The sequence below is a fragment of the Coturnix japonica genome, chromosome 1 (genome assembly GCF_054131305.1).
Source record: "Coturnix japonica strain WE chromosome 1, WE-NBRP24, whole genome shotgun sequence".
In the NCBI taxonomy this organism is placed as follows: Eukaryota; Metazoa; Chordata; class Aves; order Galliformes; family Phasianidae; genus Coturnix; species Coturnix japonica.
This window is the reverse complement of record NC_140663.1, coordinates 172,597,520-172,617,173: the sequence shown is the minus strand read 5'-3', so window position 1 is coordinate 172,617,173 and position 19,654 is coordinate 172,597,520. Positions and strand designations below refer to the sequence as shown.

The following is a 19,654-nucleotide window of genomic DNA, read 5'->3' as shown; positions in this document are numbered from 1 at the left end:
CTACTGGGGAAAAGGCCTCTCTCTTCCTTCCACTTTCTCTTCTGTTTTCTGAGCTGCTCAGGTCAACATTTTCTTATGTAATTGAAATTTCAGTTATTTTCCTTTCTCCTTCTGTTCTGGTCTCACCTCCAACACACATATATATATATGAATATATATGTGAATATATATATTTTGAAGTTATTCATCACTCTGTGATTCTGGAACATGAAGGTACAGTCTGGGACAGCAATTAAAACTTTTCCAGAGGACATTAGGTTAGAAATTTACTTCTAGTGACATAAAAAACAAAGCCCTGATATATCCAACACAACCCAGTTTGACTTTGAGTTTTTTGCAGGTATTTAAAATCAAGTTTAACTCCAAGTTCTTCCTAACCATTGCTAAATACACATTAACTAAATGAATGCACGTGGCAAACTCTTTTTGTTGTCCTGACCATATTTAACCAGGATAAAAGAGTTAATATTATAGATTTTATGGACAATAATGCCCAGACCTTTTTGAGGAAACTTCAGTGCTGAAGTACTGTGGTGGTTTTGCTCCTTTTCCTGTTTGACTTGGGAACTTTTCTGTAATTCTGAACAATCTTTCCTCTGTGTGTTTCTTACTCTCTCCCTTTGATGTAGACTTTTGGCTGTAGACCATTGTCCCTTCTGCTCTGGCCAAGCAGAGGTGACTGCTCTTTGACATCTTCTCACTGTTCACCTTAGTTTGGGGCTGCTGGTTGTAGATCTCAATGCCAGTAATCAGTTCCTGGAAGGAGGTACATTATTTGAAATTTTCTTCACGGTCTGATAAACATCTTGAACAGATACTGAATTAATTTTTGTATTTTACATTCAGTTTTCAACTTTTTTAATTTTTTTTTCATAATCTTCATTTCCATTTAAATTTTTAGTCATTTATTTCTGCTTTGACAACAGTTATAAAATTCTCCCTGAAGCAACATATGTTTCACTCAACCTTCAGTCTGTAAATAAGGTAGCAAAACAAGGTATGAAATAACTGCTTTATGAGCTTTGTCTACCATGATTTCAGAAGTAAACAGACATGCCATGGGTGAAGTGACCTTTGATTTTAAACAGAAAAGAGGAATGTCTGTTTCGCTTTTGTTTTCCTCTGTCTGGAAGAAGTAACATCTTTGAACACATCAGGGCTGTGTCATGCACTTGTAGCAGGCATCTTCATCACACAAGATGCCTTAAAACTGAGTGCATGTTTCTGTTGTGTTTTTTTCTTTCATAATCTATATGTTTGCACACATGTATGTGAATGTTTTGTGTGTGTGTAGTTCTGATGTACACACACTTTTGTCTTGATAGTGCCTGTAGAGTGTTAAAATCCCACTGCAACAAAAAAATATCTTTAGATCAGTGTGAATAGCCTACTCATTTGTGTAATGCTGAACAGTAATACCCCTTTCACTTAGAAGAACTGTGCAACATTTTGGGATTATTTTCCTTTTCTTCTTACTCAGCTCTTCTTGAAGTTTGCACTATTTTATTGAAAAACATTACCAGCCTATGTTTGACACGTCTAATGCTTAAATGATCTGTAGAAAAGTAGATCATTAATGTTTGATAAAATTTGTGAAAGCTCAAGAAAATGTAAGTTTTCCATTATTGGTAAGCCTGTTGATGTCATAAGCATTTGGTGTTACTTTATTTTTCTTTTCTTCTGAATTTTTAATTTCTGGATATGAAGCTAAAATGCTTAAAAGTAAAATAGAAGTCAGTTTGAAAGCCGAATATTTTTTCTATTGGTACTAAAAGATTTATATCACAAATCTGTAAGTCACAGTAATATTAAACATGAGTAAATACACACAAGAAAAGAAAGGAAAAGGAAAAGGAAAAGGGAAAGGGAAAGGGAAAGGGAAAGGGAAAGGGAAAGGGAAAGGGAAAGGGAAAGGGAAAGGGAAAGGGAAAGGGAAAGGGAAAGGGAAAGGGAAAGGGAAAGGGAAAGGGAAAGGGAAAGGGAAAGGGAAAGGGAAAGGGAAAGGGAAAGGGAGGGGAGGGGAGGGGAGGGAAGGGAAGGGAAGGGAAGGGAAGGGAAGGGAAGGGAAGGGAAGGGAAGGGAAAGGGAAAGGGAAAGGGAAAGGGAAAGGGAAAGGGAAAGGGAAAGGGAAAGGGAAAGGGAAAGGGAAAGGGAAAGGGAAAGGGAAAGGGAAAGGGAAAGGGAAAGGGAAAGGGAAAGGGAAAGGGAAAGGGAAAGGGAAAGGGAAAGGGAAAGGGAAAGGGAAAGGGAAAGGGAAAGGGAAAGGGAAAGGGAAAGGGAAAGGGAAAGGGAAAGGGAAAGGGAAAGGGAAAGGGAAAGGGAAAGGGAAAGGGAGGGAGGGAAAGGGAAAGGGAAAGGGAAAGGGAAAGGGAAAGGGAAAGGGAAAGGGAAAGGGAAAGGGAAAGGGAAAGGGAAAGGGAAAGGGAAAGGGAAAGGGAAAGGGAAAGGGAAAGGGAAAGGGAAAGGGAAAGGGAAAGGGAAAGGGAAAGGGAAAGGGAAAGGGAGGGAAGGGAAAGGGAAAGGGAAAGGGAAAGGGAAAGGGAAAGGGAAAGGGAAAGGGAAAGGGAAAGGGAAAGGGAAAGGGAAAGGGAAAGGGAAAGGGAAAGGGAAAGGGAAAGGGAAAGGGAAAGGGAAAGGGAAAGGGAAAGGGAAAGGGAAAGGGAAAGGGAAAGGGAAAGGGAAAGGATGAAACAACACACAAAAAAATATCCCTCCTCCCGTATCTGAAAACCTGACTGTGAATTACTTTGCTTCCATGAACCAGCTGACTGATTCATGACATTTTTGCCAGGAGGAAACCAAAACTAATGTTGACTAGACATATACTGGCTTAAATGTTGATTCCTGAAGCAGATTAATGTTTTCAGATGTTTCATTTTCTTTTAAAATGGTTATGAATGATATAAAATCTGGAAGAAATATATAGATCTAAAATGTCAGAGTTTTTATTACAATACGCTAATTAAAGATCATATGTAATGGATTTCTATTTTTGCTCTCAATTCCAAACTTTCCAAGTTGAGATTTAAGAATATACCAGAAAATGGAATTGCTTGCACTGATTAGATCTGTTCTTTTCTGAAGTGATATGCTTTGACACAGAGTTTGGAATATGTACTGAAGCACGGAAGAGATCAGATCAGAGAACAGAACAGATATCTAGGTAACAAATCAGTGCTTATGGTCCACTTTCTTTCCAAAAGCCATGAACACATTCTGAAGCATTATTTCTAAATTCAGAATTTAGGCCTAAATTTATGTTCAAAGCTAGAACAGCGGTGTAAGAGAGGTTTCGTCAATTTCTTTTGTGGCTCAGTAGAGATGTGATAATGGGACTTCTGTGTGAGTCTTATTATGGCATTTGGCATCCTAGAATGAGACAGATGGATCCACTCTATCTAGTGATAGGAAGGTTATCACCTTAAAATTTAATGGGTAATAACATTTAGCTGAATGATATCTTCAATGGAAATTCAGAGGTATCATAATTATCAGTCATTGTCCACAGAGCTTTTTGCATTGACATTTCTTTGTCCTTCAGTGGATCAGATATTGGGCCCAAAGTTACTGCTATGTTAACCACTGCTAATTCAAACTGCTGGCAGTGTTGGGATAGGTGAAACTGAAACAGCTGTAAAGTAGATGCTATCTTGTCACTCCTATAGCAACCTGTGGATCCTCACACTGTTAGTTTTCCATAAGATCCAAATTATTTTGCATTTATTTAAATAATCTCACAGTTAATGCAGTTTTAAATAGGAAATCACTCCTAAATATTAAATAAAAACCAACACAAAGTCCCAGACCCAGAATAACACCACATTGTTTAAATGGAACTATTTACCTTTAAAAGGCTTTGTATGAGGTTACATTATATATATATAGGGAAAGCCCTCAAGGATTTCTTGAGGATTTTTTCTTCTGTTCTTGTCAGCTGCAGCCTGCAAGCAAAGCTGCTTTTGACTTCTGTTTTATGTCCCTGAGTAGAGGTAGGATTGTTGACTGAAAAGTCACTCTTTAGATGTTCAAAGGGGAACCTTATCTTTCATATTTTCTCCCTAACGAAAAGTAAATGACTTTCTCTCCTTCTTACTCTCACAGTTTGTAATTCATTTGTAAATATGACAAAGGTTCTGTGCGTCCTGTGATCTTGATGCTGCATAGCATGCCAGAGAATTAGTGTTTTGACATTTAAATTGTCATTTAATTTTTCCTCACATAGAGTGTTTGTGTAACTATTTCTAACTGTTGTGGAAGGAAACTTAAGAAAGCATAAAATGAATTTAAACTGATCAAACATCAACCTCAGAAGGCTGCAAACAGCCTGAAACAGTGTTCAGAGAAATGCAGGATGCTCTTTTCATGTAAAAATACAGGAGATGCTCCACTTTGTATTACTGAAACACAAAATAATAACATTATGAAGAAAAATAGAACTGCAGTTGAATATTCCAGAGGTTGTTTTAGAAGTTGGGGCTGGTGACCTGGAAAGATGAGCCTTTAAATCTTTCTGCCAAGTCAGGTCTGTGAAAAGGATATCAACTTCTGTTCCATTTGTTTTTTAAAATGTGTTCTACCACTCAAAATTTCACCATGTCTTGGAGTTTACTTAAATATTATGCTGCAAGTAGTTATGATGATTCCTTAATAGAAAAACAAGCAATTGAGAGTTCTGAATCAAAATCAGAACTAGGAATAAGCAGAAGTGAATACTGTGAGACTGATCATGTTTGTTTTAATGTTTCTGGTTAAGAAACAATATGCTGTATTCATTATTTATAAAATATGTTAGTTACCACTGACCTATGCAAGTAGTTTCATGGTATTGCATTGAATACAGCATTGCACCGTACCAACTGTTAAAACAAGGAGTTGTGAGTAGTCCAAAGAGAATGACATTCAGTGTCAGGCCATAAGTCCATAAAATTGTGAGTGCTGTAAGTAAAACCAGTCAGCCAGGACAACGCTGTCACTCATGGCAGAGGGAAAGTTCATCTCATCTGAGATACGAGTCATGTTCATATACTTGCAGACAGCTGGTAGCAGAGTAATGCTTATGAACTGGACTCTGTGCCTTTTTGTCCTCTTTATAACCACTTCAAGTGCTTCCATTTAAGTTTCTTTTAAGTTGCGCGTTTGGTGGGAAAGCAGCTAGACAGTCTGACTCACTGCAAGCAGAACAATCTCATATATATTTGTGGAAGCAAAGTCTGTTGTGCTCAAGTTGTTTAAAAAAGGGGAAAAAAAAAAAGGAAAAAAAAAAAACATTCTTCATTTTTTTCCCGAAAGCTATTCAAGTTTTGTCCCAACTATGCCAATCTGTCACTGCAGCTGTCAGCATGATGCCTTCTCTTCAAAGCACAGAGATGTCTCAGCTGAAAGCACTGCTTCTAGTCAAGGGCAGGAAAAAGGTCTGTTCAGTGAGCACTAGATATAAGGCTGACAGCCTGCATAGTACACTGTCAGGATAGTATAATACTTACCTATCAGTAAGGATTAGAGCAAAAAGGAAAGTACGTGAGGAACAGGGAAAAAAAAGATCACTCAATCTACAGTCAGTAAAATTCCTTTTTATGGAAGTTGGTCTGGATTCATTTTGCAACTGAGAAACTTGGAATGTATTCGCTATGGTTTTAAAATTTGACTGGAAAATCTGGGAGCTCTCTGCAAGCTACCCATCTTAAGAGAGGTTTATCTCTTTCATGAACTAATTATTACTGATTTTAATTCATTCTGCAAGTTAGGCAATTAGACATTTAAACTTTTAAAATTACCTACAGAGAGATAGATTTAGTTCTTGTCATAGAGTAGAATCAGAATCGTTTGAGTTGGAAGGGCCTCTAAAAAGCCATCCAAGTCCTTCCTGGTAAGGGACCAGTTTGTACTGGTAAGTGGGGGCTGCCATGACCAAGGTCCAGGACTTTAAACTTGGCTTTGTTGAACCTCATGCCTCTGAATGGCATCCCATCCCTCAGGAGTGTCATCCACACCACTTATCTTGGTGCCATCACCTACAAACTAATGACAGTGCGCTCAGTCCTGCTTTAGATGTCATTGATGAACCAGTCCCAATACTGAGCCCTGGGGAATACCGCTTGTCACTGATCTCCATCCAGACACTGATCCATTGGATAACAATTGAGCCATTGGGTACAATATTGCAACCAGTTCCTCATCCATCAAACAGTCCACCTATCAAATCAGTATCTTTACAATTTGGAGAGAAGGATTTTATGGGGGACCGTGTCAAAGGCCTTACTGAAGTCCAGATGGATGACATCAGTGGCTCTTCCTCTGTCCACTGATCAAGTTACACTATCACAAAAAGTAACAAGATTGGTCAGGCAGAACTTGCCCTTGGTGAAGTCATACTGACAGTTATCACATCCCTTTCTTCCATGTGCCTTAGCATAGCTTCCGTTGGGATCTGCACTATAACTACTGTCAACCACTACTTCTTTTAAAACGTAGATGAAGCTGAGCCAGTTCTGCTAGTTGGCTTTATAGCTGGGAGAAGTTAGCAGGAGAGTAATTGGGTGTCTTTTTGAAGACTGCAGAGTAGGTCAAGGGGCAAATCTAGGAATAACATTGTTATCTTTGTCTTATAGGGTGCCATTTTTTTCTCACTTGGCCTCAAACTTAGGCAGATATTTTATTTATGTATGGTTATATAGAGTGTGACAGATCACAGTAGGCAGAGATTCAAGAATCTTTTTTTCATGCATTTGTTAATTTATACACAGTTGGAAGTATTCTTCATGAGCTGAGGGACTGCTATGTTGGTCTTCTCTGTGTTCTGCTTAACTGAAATGGTATTTGCTTTTTAAGTCAGAGTAGATAGAGACACATGATGCCAGAAAATAAGATCCTTCTAACTGACAGCTACTAAATGTCTCTTGACCTATCCCTTGAATAGCTTTGTTAGGATTACAGGACTATTTTGATCTTATTTTGTGCTCCATGGTTAGTGCTATATTTAAGGTTCTCTCTAGTGATTTCAAACAGTCTTCTCACCTTTGCCTGATTAAAGCCTCCTACTTTACTTTCAGTGTGATCTACAAACAGTGCAAAACTAACAAAATCAGCTTTGATTGCTGCACTTCTATTAAATGCAATTTTGTAGCTCAGATCAGTTTTCTTCAAATTACCATACCTTAGACAAACCAAAGGAAAGTGTATTGCAGTACCTTATTGCCTGAGGGAACTATTTGAATCTGTATCGGGGAGGGCTAGGGGGGTTAGGGAAAGATTCTTCATCAGAGGATGGCGGCATGGAACAGGCTGCCCAGGGCAATGGGCATGGCCCCAAGCTTCTGGAGTTCAAGGAGCATTTTGACAACACTCTCAGACATTGGGTTTTGGTTTTGAGTGGTCCTGTGTGGAGTGTAGGGTGGGACTCTGTGATCCTTTGGGGTTCCTTCCAACTCAGGATATTCTGTGATTCTATATTGGCTGTGATTGAATGGCTGTAGTTGCTACATCCACTTGAAAATATTGCTCTGTGAATTTTCTCGTGCTCATCTTTCTGATCAGGATGATTATCTCAGAAATAGAAAATTCCCTGTTTGATACCTGAAGTTTAACTTTTCCAGTCAGTGAAGAATACAGTAAACTGTGTTAAAATAAACTTTGAATGACATTCCTGCTTGTGAGCCTGTTATTTATGGGCTCTGTAGGAAGTATAGGTAGGGGAGATGATGGGGCAGGGAAGGATCACTGTATTGAAAGAACTGGTTACATGGTCAACGTTTGGTAGGAGACTAACAAGAGAAAAATCTTGGTGGGTGTCACTGGGAAATCTTCCCAAGGCTTAAAATGGACAGAGGGATGTGATTAGAAAAAGGTAAATTGAAGACTAAATTGTTCCTTGCCATCTTTCTCAGATGAGATGATTAGCTCTGTGACTGAGGGAAAATCAGTGGTTGTCATTTGCCTTGATGTAAGCAGAGCTATCAGCACAAATTCTCAGTGAGAAAGACAGTAACAGTGTTAGGGGACAAATTATACATTGGCCAGACCACAAGATCTCAAGGTCAGCATGTCAAAGTTCAGCTGGTGATCATTTACTTGTGATGAGCTGACTGAGTTGATGCTAGTACAAATAGTATAGCTAGTACAATGACTGCATGCCAAATAGTGCTGTATGGAGGATGGCCTTGCAAGGCTATAAAAGTCTTGAAAGGAGCTGAGCATTGTGAAGAATGCTCAGGTTCTGCTAGGGTTTGTGAGAGAGAATAAAGCAGTAGATGAATTTCCAAATGAAATTCCAAGTGCTTTAAATATTCTTTTTCAAGAGTCAGTTCCCACAACAGCTATTTTCTGATTCAGAAGTCTTTTTATTTTTAGGATAATCATAGAACCATAGAATTATAGAATCACAAGGTTGGAAAGGACCTACAAGATCATCTAGTCCAACCATCCTACCTTTACCATTGCTACCACAACCACTAAATCAGATCTGGTAGTTCCTCATCCAGACGCCTCTTAAACACTGCCAGGTGACGGCGACTCCACCACCTTCCTGGACAGCCATTCCAGTGTCTCACCACTCTCTGAGAGAAAAAGTTTTTCCTTATGCCTAATCTAAACCTCCTCTGGTACAACTTGCGACCATTTCCTTGGGTCCTGTTTGTTTCCTGGGAGAACAAATATGATACAGATATAAGGCTTTGTTCCTAAACTAGTTCAGATGCAGTAAGTTATGGTATGGGAGTCATTTGGTAAATGATTTCTGAAAGATGTTTACTATTTCAATATGGACTGTGTTTTAAAGCAGTGTACAGGTTGCAAACTTTGTTTATGTATGTTACTAGAGGTTTTAACTGTATATAACAAGAAGATCAAATCAATGAAATAAAAGATTTGGTAAAGACAGTAGAATATTATTAAAAATAATCTCTTTTTCCTGTTGGAAAGATATCATTCTTATGTTGAGCTCAATAATCATATAAGGTGAAATGATAATAAAGTAATCTTTTGTTTAACCTTCAGTGATAACAGTGTTATAAATCTTTACATATGCCTAAAAATACAAATAGTATAACCAAATGACCTTCAACTTTTATTTATTTCATTGTGTCCTGTGTTATGGGGCACAATGAGAATAAATGTGTTTGTGTATAAAACATCTTTTCAGATACTAAGTGTTTATATAGGAGGATGCCCCCTCCATGGAAGCATTCATGGTCAGGCTGGATGAGGCTGTGAGAAACCTGGTCTAGAGTGAGGTGTCCCTGCCATGAGCAGGGGGTTGGAACTACATGATCTTAAGGCTCCCTTCCAAGCCAAACCATACTAGGATTCTATGATTATATGACACTGAATTACATGTTATGATGATAACTGATAAATGGCATGATATATAAAGACTTTATCTATTTCATTTTCAGTTTTTGTTACACAGCTGTATAGAAATAATGACATTAATTAATCATCAGTAGATGTTGAGCAATAATGTACAATTTCTTTGAACACAGAGTTATGTTACAATAACTACATAAAAAATTGGAAAGAACTTCTGGTACTCTCAAAGCATTTGAATCACTGCACTAATTAATGAGACATTCTTAATTGAGGTTATGTTGCTTAGGTTTTGAATTCCTGCCATGAATATTTGACGATAGAAATATGATCAGTGTTTTCAGTAGTGCTGTACTCATCCCTGCCATACAGAAAGAGATTCTGTATTCTGTGCAGTTTTAAAGTACTGGCAGTTATTCATCAACTAAAATACAAAATAGATAGATAAATACTTATAAAATTAATACATACTAATTTACTTACAGCTCTCTAATCCACAGTATCTGAGCAAGGGTTATGCAGCTGCGTCAGATCAGAGCTAGACCACCACCAAACCACAGTATGGGAAGGGGATGAGATTAGGGCATTTCAGGTGGATGTAAAGCAGCACTGATATGGGTTGCAGCAGTGAGCTAAGGATCAGGTTGGACAGCTTTACAGCTCCACAAAACTTTTAGAACCAGGTCTATATTTACAGCTTAGCATCCACTGAGTGCACATGAAGTGTGCAAGATATATAGCTTTGATTAAAAAATCTCATTGTATATGTGCATATGTATATGAAAATTACATAGTTATATAATACAAATAAGTAATAGCTTAAATGTTTTACAGTGCAGAATTAACTGATTATTATGGTTTTGCTTGAGCATAAAAAGTGGGCATGTGAGGTAAGTGTAATAAAAGCCTCACCTCCACATCTGATTAAAGCATAAGTTGAATACATCATGTTTCCTACAGAAAGTGAATGACTATTTACTATACATTCTGTTTTTAATTCAAAGCCTATTGAACTTGAAAAGAGAGTGATCTGTGATTAGTAGATTGAGAATCTATTTATTTCATCCTTAACTGATTAAATGGTACCCAAAGTTATGTGCTGTTATATGATGTGAGATCAATGAGAAGATAAGTTCTTATGCTTTTAATTTAGTATGACACTGTGGGCATTTCAATATTAAGAATTTTCAGAGTTTTACAATTTTTCTTTTTTTTTTTTTTTTTCCTTTCAGGCAAGCCCTGCCCCTATAATTGTCAACACAGACACCTTGGACACAATCCCTTATGTAAGTATTAATTTTGTATTGTGTGTACATTTTTTAAATTATTTTCCTGCATAAATTTTGCTTAGCGTTGGGTGGAAATTATAAACATCCTACAATTAATTTTCTTTTACAAGTGCATTGCTAATTTGTTTCTAGAAGAAGAAATCAGTATTAAAATAGTCAGGTGATTTAGAGCACAATTACATACACATAATTCGAAATTCAAACTTCAAGACAAAAACTGTAATTTACTAAAACCAACCTTTCTTTGCAGAAAAGGGGTGATTTCATTTTTTCCTCCTTGCTAGTAAAATGAATCAGGACTATTTACTTGGTAGAGCAGCATACATTCATATTAAGATTCTGGAGATTCTGGATTCACAGTACAATATTAAAAGGGTGCAAACTGCTCTTCCCATTTCTGTCTGTATTTCTTTTGTAATTGATAGCTGTACATGGCAACAGCAGAAGCAAGATGGCTCCATGTTTACTTATTAATGTCTTTCCATTCAATGGCTTCTAGAAAGCCATTTCTAGAAAGAAAGAAAGAAAAAAAAAGAAAATGAAAGTAATTTTACCCTAAAATAAATGCATGCTTTTACTAAAGTAAAAAGTACTACTAATAATAATTTATATATTTTTTTACATTTATTTGATAACACTTCCATTTTCAACTTTAAAAGCAACCACAATTGATGGTTAAGTACATACTGATACATAACAAAATGAATATGTAATAAGAAGGCTGAATACAAGAAGAACAAGTAGTATGAAGCTAGCCAGCCAATGTATGATTATTCTTCTTGTATACCTTTAGTGATCATTCCAAAGCTCCTAATTAATATCTCCCAGCTGTCAAGTGTCCATATCTGTTTCTTAAATTTTCAGTGCATAAACCTAATTATTTACCCACATATGAGATTATTTTGCTGGTTTCTGTCTTGTAGAAGGCTACTGATGAGGAAGTTTAACAGGAGGTATCCTTGTGAGCTTTTTTTTGTTTCTGACAATTTATGAAACTTAGAAATTATTGTGTAGAACACATACAGAGATCATAGCCAAGAGCAAATTAGAAGAATAACAATACTGTAAAATGAAAGAGCACCAAATTCCTTGTTGGTAATATCAACCATTGGGAAGAGTGGAAGAGAGAAATATAATTTCTTTTCTTCGTTTGTATTAAACTTTCTTAAACAGCTTCCTAGTTTCAGTTTTCCTTCCTAACATCAGAACCATCTGTTGTGGTCTCATTTCCAATAGGTCTGTCTTTACTTCGGTTTAATGAGACGCTTTAGACTTACTGTTCTCTATGGTCCATCAAGAGGCACACTGTGAGCCTCAGTTCTCATTTCCAGGTCTGGAGCTGTGCCCAGAACAGTCCACAGTTACAGCGTTAGAATTCCTAAATACAGATGCAATTACACTAGTGACAAGATGTTCAATCAGTATGATTTATTCCCTCAACAGAGTTTATCAGTACTTATGCAGTTTTATATTGCTTTTATACTAGCATCCCTTTTTCTTAAAAAAAAACCCAAAAAACAACAACAACAACAACAACAACAACAAAAACAAACAAAAAACCCTAACACCAAAAAAACACGTACACACACAGAAATCCAATAAAATGACAAAACACATCCAAGAGAAATATTGACAGCAGACTGGAAAGTGCCTGTGCATTGTTTCAGTCTCCAACACATGATGTGATCTAGATAAATAAAAGCAAGGTGCTTGTGGTTAAAAATAGACAATTCTGAGTTGGTTACCTTCTTGTATGGAAGAATTATGTCCCTTAGGAATGGAACACAACAGCACTACTAAAGAGGAACTAGACAATAATAAATGCCAAGGTGAAGCCTGTTTGCTGAGGCTACAAGTGAGGACGTGTGGGTTTTGCTTTATGAGTAAGCAATTCATTCTCATTAGGATTTGAATGCTCGAACATTCTTCAGAATGAGAAAGACTGACAAACATATAGACAAATGACCTCTTCCCCCAGCCTCATATTTGGGAAAGTGGTTTGGGACTCCCAGATACATGGGAAATGAATGCCATAACCACAAACATTCCTCCCTGTCCTACTCCTTTCCCTGAGCATTTATTGTTGAGTGTAATGTCATATAGTTTAGGATATTCTTTTGGTCAGTTTGAGTCAACTGTCTTGGCTGTGTTTCCCCTCCTGGCACTTTTTCTACCCCATTTTAATCACTGCAAGATAGAAATTGAAGAGTGAGAAAAAGGGAAATCTTTGATGATGTGCAAGCTCTGTCCAGCAATACCAAAAACACTGGCATCTTGTTGGAGTCATACCATCATATGGACTGCTCTAAAGAAAACTCCATCCTGGTTAGACACAAAATAGCCTATAGGACCATGTAGGTGTAACTGAGGTTTGTCTCTTTCTTAGATATTTCAGAATGCAGAGGAAAATCCAAAACTTCTTGAGCTCAGTGTATAATAATCCAGCTATGGTTATATCATTTATCTTGCAGGAAATAGCATTTGGCAGAAACACTGCAAAATGCATTTGGGATTGGTTTGTGGTTTTTGTTGTTGTTGTTGTTTTTATTGGTTTCATTTTTGTTTCCATACAGGTCAGATAGGGAGATAAGAGAAAGATGAACTTAATTATTAATTTGAAATTTGAATAGGAGTTGAGCACGTGCCTTTTAGCACTGTCAGGACTTACAGATGTACCTGGAAGAAAACTGTGAATGACCAAGAACATCTCCTGTGAATATGTAACTAGTCCGAGTGGATTAGTTATCTGGTTAATAAAGTATCAGAAAGTTATCATTCTTTTTTAATTATCATGAGATCTCTCCTTTAGCAATCCTAGGGAGAAAATTATTTTACAGATTAGAGAAACTAAGTGTAATTACAACATCTCCAGTGCTCGCTGTATCCATAAGCAGACAATGGTTGTCAGTGCTCTCTCATAGTAGAACTGTCCAACACTCTCAGGGGGTTGGAATCACTTTAGAGTTGTGATATTCAGCTCCTGTTGTCATGCCTCAAAGTGTGCTTGGAGTCTAGCAAGCCTCTTGTTGGATGAAAACACAGAAATTTTTAGCTCTGAAGACTTCCACCACACTTCCTATGTCCACATTCTTTTTCTCATATCCTGTCTTTCTTTACTCTTGATTGATTGACCTCTAATTCTCTCTGTGCAATACATATTCCACAAATCTGAGTAATTCTAAGCAACTTGTTTAACAAAATTTAAAAGTGTGTCAAAAATGAAGGCCAGGTTGGATGCATCTGTGGGCAGCCTGATCTAGTGGGAGGTGTCTCACCCATGGCAGAGAGGTGGAATGAATGTGCCTTTAACATCCCTTCTAACCCATAATAACCTGTGATTTTAAGATGTGCAAGTATTGCATGCTATGGAAGTGTTGGCATACTAGTTTTTGATTGCTGACTGAGAGCTTAATTAAGATGCTTTTCATGAAACTTCTCTAACACTACCTACTTTTTTTTTTTTTTTTGCCAAAAAATGAGCTGTTTTCTTCAGCCTGTTTCAAAAGTTTTATTGAAACTACACATAATTTTCCCTTTGTCAGATCTGTTTTGTTTGCTGTTTTTTTTCTATAGTAACTGTTGTTTCCAATGTACTTAACAAAGTAAACATGAAACACTGGAATAAGCGTGAATTTTCAAATTTTGTTAAATAGATTGGCCTATTTTACTTTACCATTATTAGCCACAGCTGATAACCTGGTAGATCACTTAGTAAGGTAAGGCAAGTTTCAGTTTTTTATATACCAAATGGAGATTACTCATGATTCCTCTTAGCTCTGGACCCAGCAGCTCAAAAAACTTTCCCTGTTTCCTTTTTTGCCATGCATGTCCGGTCCTTTTCCACTTCAGTGAACACACTGATATTCTCCAAGAATTCCTGAGTGTTATCAGTGAGAAAAGGGTGTAACTGAAATGCTTAGTATTCACAATGCATTTTCAAATGTAACATTTCCAGTGGTCCACTAAAAATAAATTTCAGTTTTGCTGTTGGCATATAACTGGTAAATGGCGTGATTTGTCTCATTAATGTCTTCATGTAATTAAACCTTTTGATTCTGTTGATATTATTAAAACCTTTCAACTCAATAGCTGAAAAAATCATCCTATGAGGGACTGTTTTCCTTCAATATGCTTGTCTTTAACACGACTGAAGAAAAAGGCCTTATTTTGATAAATTGCATGTTACTTATTTATGATTTAGAACAGAAGAAACAGTTAATTAGGTCTGTTTCTAGGTTCAGTGACTTGAAAACCTTGGCTTGGCGAGCTTTGAACATGGGAATAAATTTGATAGGAAGCTTCAGTGGTACAAAACAAATTATTCTGTGGCATTTTAAGCACAATTAAACATTTGTGGGAGTTTGTTTGTTCTTAATTCTCTGGCTGTAAATTTTAGATCCTATTGTATAATGAGAAACATTAATTTAATACTCTATGAATCATCTCAGTTTTTCTGTTGCACCGAATAATCTTTATTTATTTATTTATTTCCAAAATGCTGTATGGTTAAGTGAAAAGTACTGGCATCATTTTCAGGAGTTGATGTGAGCCTTCCTATTTCTTTTATGATGAAATTTGATTTTCTTTCCACCTTAACTTCATGTTAATCTTAAATTCTCTCAGATACTGTCTCTGGTCCCTTCCTCCCTCTACTTGTCACAAAGACAATAATCACAAAATATCTTGGGTTGGAAAGGACCTCAGTGATCCCCTGGTTTACAACCCTGTCTGTGGACAGGGTTACCAGCCACTAAATCAGGCAGTAGATCAGGATGCCCAGGGCCTCAACCAATCTGGTCTTGATCATCTCCAGGGATGGGCCATCCACAGCTTCTCTGGGCAGGCTTTGCCAGCATCTCACCAAGATTTCCCCGTCATTGAAATATCTCCCTTAAATCTCCTGTTTTAGTTTAAAACCATTCTTCCTTGTCTGAACACTATCTACTGATGTCAAACATTGATTTTCCTCCTATTTATAAGCTCTCTTCAAGCTAATACATATGCACTTTATTGATCTTCTGGCACCAGTGATTTCCTTGTATTCATCTTCCATTATTCTTCCAAATTTTTATTATTATTATTACTTTATTATTGGTTTGCTTTTCTAACTATGCTGCCTATGCTAAATTCTGTGTGGTTATACTCATTTCCTGAGAAGTGATTTCCTTTGATTAGGGTGTTTGTTTGTTTGTTTGTTTGTTTGTTTTTGCATTATTTTATGTGTGCTTATAAAGGCCATGGGTACCACTGCTTTGATGGATCTGTGCGTGGAGGCACCCTGAACTCAGTTCCTTTTGGTTGCTTCTGTACTGGAAAGTGTGGAGGCTGTTAGGATGACAAAATAAGGAGATTGGGAGAAGGTTTCACCCTTTTTTGTCAGCCAATGAAAATTTCTGCGATTCACTAATCTAGAGGTTTTTGTTGGATATTACAAAATAGGTGCAGCATGGACCTAAAGAAGTAAGTTGAAGGAAGGTGGGCATGAGCATAAAATATTTAACATTCATAATGAATATGAATTATCCTGTATAACTATCACTGATTAGCAAACACTTGAAGAAAGAAGTAATAGAGGAGAAAAAGGAAATTCTTGTCTGGACGGCTAGAATCTGAGTTTTTACAAAGGTAGAAAGCTCTTGAAATTGGGACTTTTAAAATAATTAGTGTTTTAAAATGTGTTAAATATATAAAAGTAAGTACATACGTATTTATATATATTTACATTTGCCCATTTACTTAGCATCTGAATAAATTTGTTTTTTCCTCCTAATTAGTTTGGCAGTAATTTTGGAAGTTAGATTGCACATCTTATTATCTCAAAGGTCTCTGTTTTCCAGATTGTTAAACAAGAGTTTTGCTTGTTTGTGTTTATACTCATCTTCGAGTCTGTCAGTTAACGTGGATTACAGTGAAAAAGCTAAATGAGGTAGAGGCAGAGCTCTGTGCCAACTTTTCAAATATGCAATGGTTTGGCTTCTCTGATTTTGCCCTTGAATTATAGAACAGCAGTGTTGTTTAGCCTGGTCACTGCTGTGTTCTTCATATCATCAGTTCTGTAGTTGGATAAGAGACTTTTCTTTTAGAATAGTAGTACTGACAAGATTGCCTTAATTCATGTTTGAAAATATTTTTCAGTGAAAATAGTGTTGCATAACTCAAAACAATGGAGTTAAAAATACAGATGATCAGTAATAGAAAAATATATTATTGCATTCCAAAATCCAAAGCAAAAGTATGAATGGGTCTTATTCATAAAATTATTCATCTTATCCATCTGATTAATTTTGCTTCTGTTTCATGAACATCGTATCTGAAAAACACATTATTTTGAAACTTTTCTTGAAAAATTTATCATTTTGGAATGGAATATCTTTACAAAGTGAGCCAAAATGATTATGGAGAAAAGATATACCTGTTTTCACTAATTTTCTTTAATAAATTCTGGAGGAAATTGTAAATGGTTAAGCATCATTAGAGACTGTTGGCTTTTAACATCAGCTTTTAACTAAGGGCAAATGCAAATCATTAAATAACTTCAAAATATAGGAGATTTATTTTATATTCCTTAGAAACAAGCACTATGCATATTTGAATGCTATGTATCACATCGGGAAAAATTAGAAGAAAATTGTTGGTCTATATGAATATTAGCATCCTGTCAATCCATGGAGTAAAAGCATCCCCTTATTACATATCTAATTACCTCTTCGCAGTTTCTCTCCGCAGAAGTCTACTACTTTCTATTTTCAATAGTCTGTGAATAACCCTCACCTTGAGATTCAATCAAAAGACTTCTTCTGTAGGCATTTGATTTAAACTTTACCATTAACAGGAAATGAGTATTATTGAACTCTAAAAGAGAGCAATTGGTTCACTTCACGAATTAGACTTTCTGGGCAGAAAGGGGGGGGGGGCGGAGGGGGAAGAAAAAGTCTAGAGGATGGGTTTCTGAATACCCTTCGGTCATTAACAGACATTGGGTCTTGTGGACTACAGTGAAGCTGGTTTGAAATAACCCCAATAGCAAGGCACAAGTTTCATAACTCTTTGTGAGCCCATTCCCATTGGGCAGTTCTTTTCATCCTTGCAGCCTTCACTGTAGGGAAGCCAGCAAGGCACAGCTCTAATCAGTCCTTTTCAGAGAGAAGTCATATACGCTTGTGTCTATACATACCTCTCCTCTATGCTCAGCTATACTTCATTTTTAATTCATCCAAAAGAATTTGTGCAGAAAACCAGCATGTTCTGAAGATTGCAGAGCACAGCATGTCTATCAGACTTGTTTGAACCACTTGAAGATTTCAGCCAGCCTAGAATTGCATTGCTCTAACAGTTAAATGTTTTTGGAGTTTCTTTTTGCCTTGCACTTCCTACCTTGAATTAGCTTCTGCTCTTGTGTCATTTTTGATATATTACACTATAGACCCATAGTTAACATTACTGTACTTTGTAGCAGTCAGCTAAAACTGTTTGGGTCTGTGGATTTGCAAGGATCCAGTGGTTAAAACAACCACTTGCAAATATGCTTTTATAGTATAATCCATGGTCTTAAGCCATGAAGTACAAGCTCTAGAAGTACACGAGAATCTTTTCTTGTGTTGCATTAATTTAATTGTGAATTACTGTGTCTTGATATCAGAATTCTGAGCTGAATTGCAAAATGTAGCTTGAAGAAAACATATAAATGAGTATTTATAAACTTAATGTCAGTGGTTTCAGACATGATGTTTACCGATTGACTTCACTCTACAGAAGGGTGTAGGCTTTAAATGAAAGCTGTTTTCAAACATAAAAAAACTGTATTGATATCATTATCTGAGTAGTTTTAATTTTACAAAAGAAGAGTTTTCCCATTCCCTAAGATTTCATTTCACAAAGGCTTTCAGACATGAGAGAGGAGAAATTTTAAGTGCTGATGTCAAACATAGAAGTATTTCTTTGACCTTGGATAACCTAAGAAGCAAAGAAGAAACTGCTCAATACTGAATAGAAAAATATTTTTAATGAAAAATGGAAAATAAAAATATTACTTTCTTATTTTATTGGAAATTGAAGGGCTTCATTTCCACAACCCTTCAGTCTAAAGGTACATATGTAACTTATTTGTACAAAGAAACTTCTGAATTTCAACAATATTTATTGTTTTTACCTGGAACTGATTGATGCTCTACTTTGCAAAGTGCCTCTTGAAGTTCAGCCAAGGCCAGTTTGCTGTTATCCAGGCAGAATGTACTGTAGTGTTTGTGGTTGTATTGGTTTGGAAAAGTTACCTTCCCTTATATTCTTGTTTGTATTGCTTTTAACTTTATCCACTGCAGTTTTTATATGAAGTCTTTGACGTTGATAATGTTAATTTTTAATAAGAATTTTGGAATGCCCTAAGAGTGATCTAACTAAATCTGAGTGAACACCATATCATTTTTCACAAAAGTGAAAAATTAACAACTAAAATTGCTAGCCATTGTTCAGCTGATCTGGGCTGTAAAACTAACACACCTTCAGGATAGTTTGGGGAAAAATTCTGAAGCAAGGTCTGCACTGTTGTACAGTGTATAGACTATTTTGGAATGTGACTCATGTCTAATTCGCATTTTACATAATAAAATGGCATGCCACTTTTAATGCAGTGAATGGATGAATCAGCCTCAGTGGTAAATTATACTTTTAATCAGTGTTTACATGACCTAGCATTCTGAATGTTGCTGCAAACCCAAATATATCACTCTTGATACTTGTTTTCCCGATCATAAAAATTCAAACTTCCATAATTTTCTGTAGAAGGTTGACGTACTTAGTTTGAGGGTCATAGAAAGCAGAGACACATTCATGAGATAAATGTCCACATTGTGGAGATCAATAATAATGAGAAATGACAACTCAATGCAATTGTTTTTTTTTTTGTTTTGTTTTTCACTTACATTAACATACTAAATCATCTGCCTAGTGATATGTGTATGTAAATTGTTCTTCATGAAGGTAACTGTAGCTTATAACTTTCAATTTTTTTTAGTTTTATACTATTTGTACTGAAGAGACAATGCTTTACATTAGCTAGGCAGAAAACC

At 36.4% G+C, this 19,654-nt stretch overlaps 1 protein-coding gene across 50 annotated transcripts in view; it reads left to right on the top strand.

The window, feature by feature from the left end:
• The window catches only part of DLG2 (discs large MAGUK scaffold protein 2), a 959,079-nt gene that overhangs the window by 568,016 nt on the left and 371,409 nt on the right, over positions 1–19,654 (top strand). For all 50 annotated transcript variants that reach the window (XR_014942266.1, XM_085536516.1, XM_085536515.1 and 47 more), the window contains one exon: positions 10,533–10,586. Coding sequence is in view for 49 of the 50 variants with exons in the window: in XM_085536516.1 (XP_085392642.1) it covers positions 10,533–10,586 (54 nt within the window). In the remaining variant the exon portion in view is untranslated. The remainder of the gene's footprint in view (positions 1–10,532; positions 10,587–19,654) is intronic.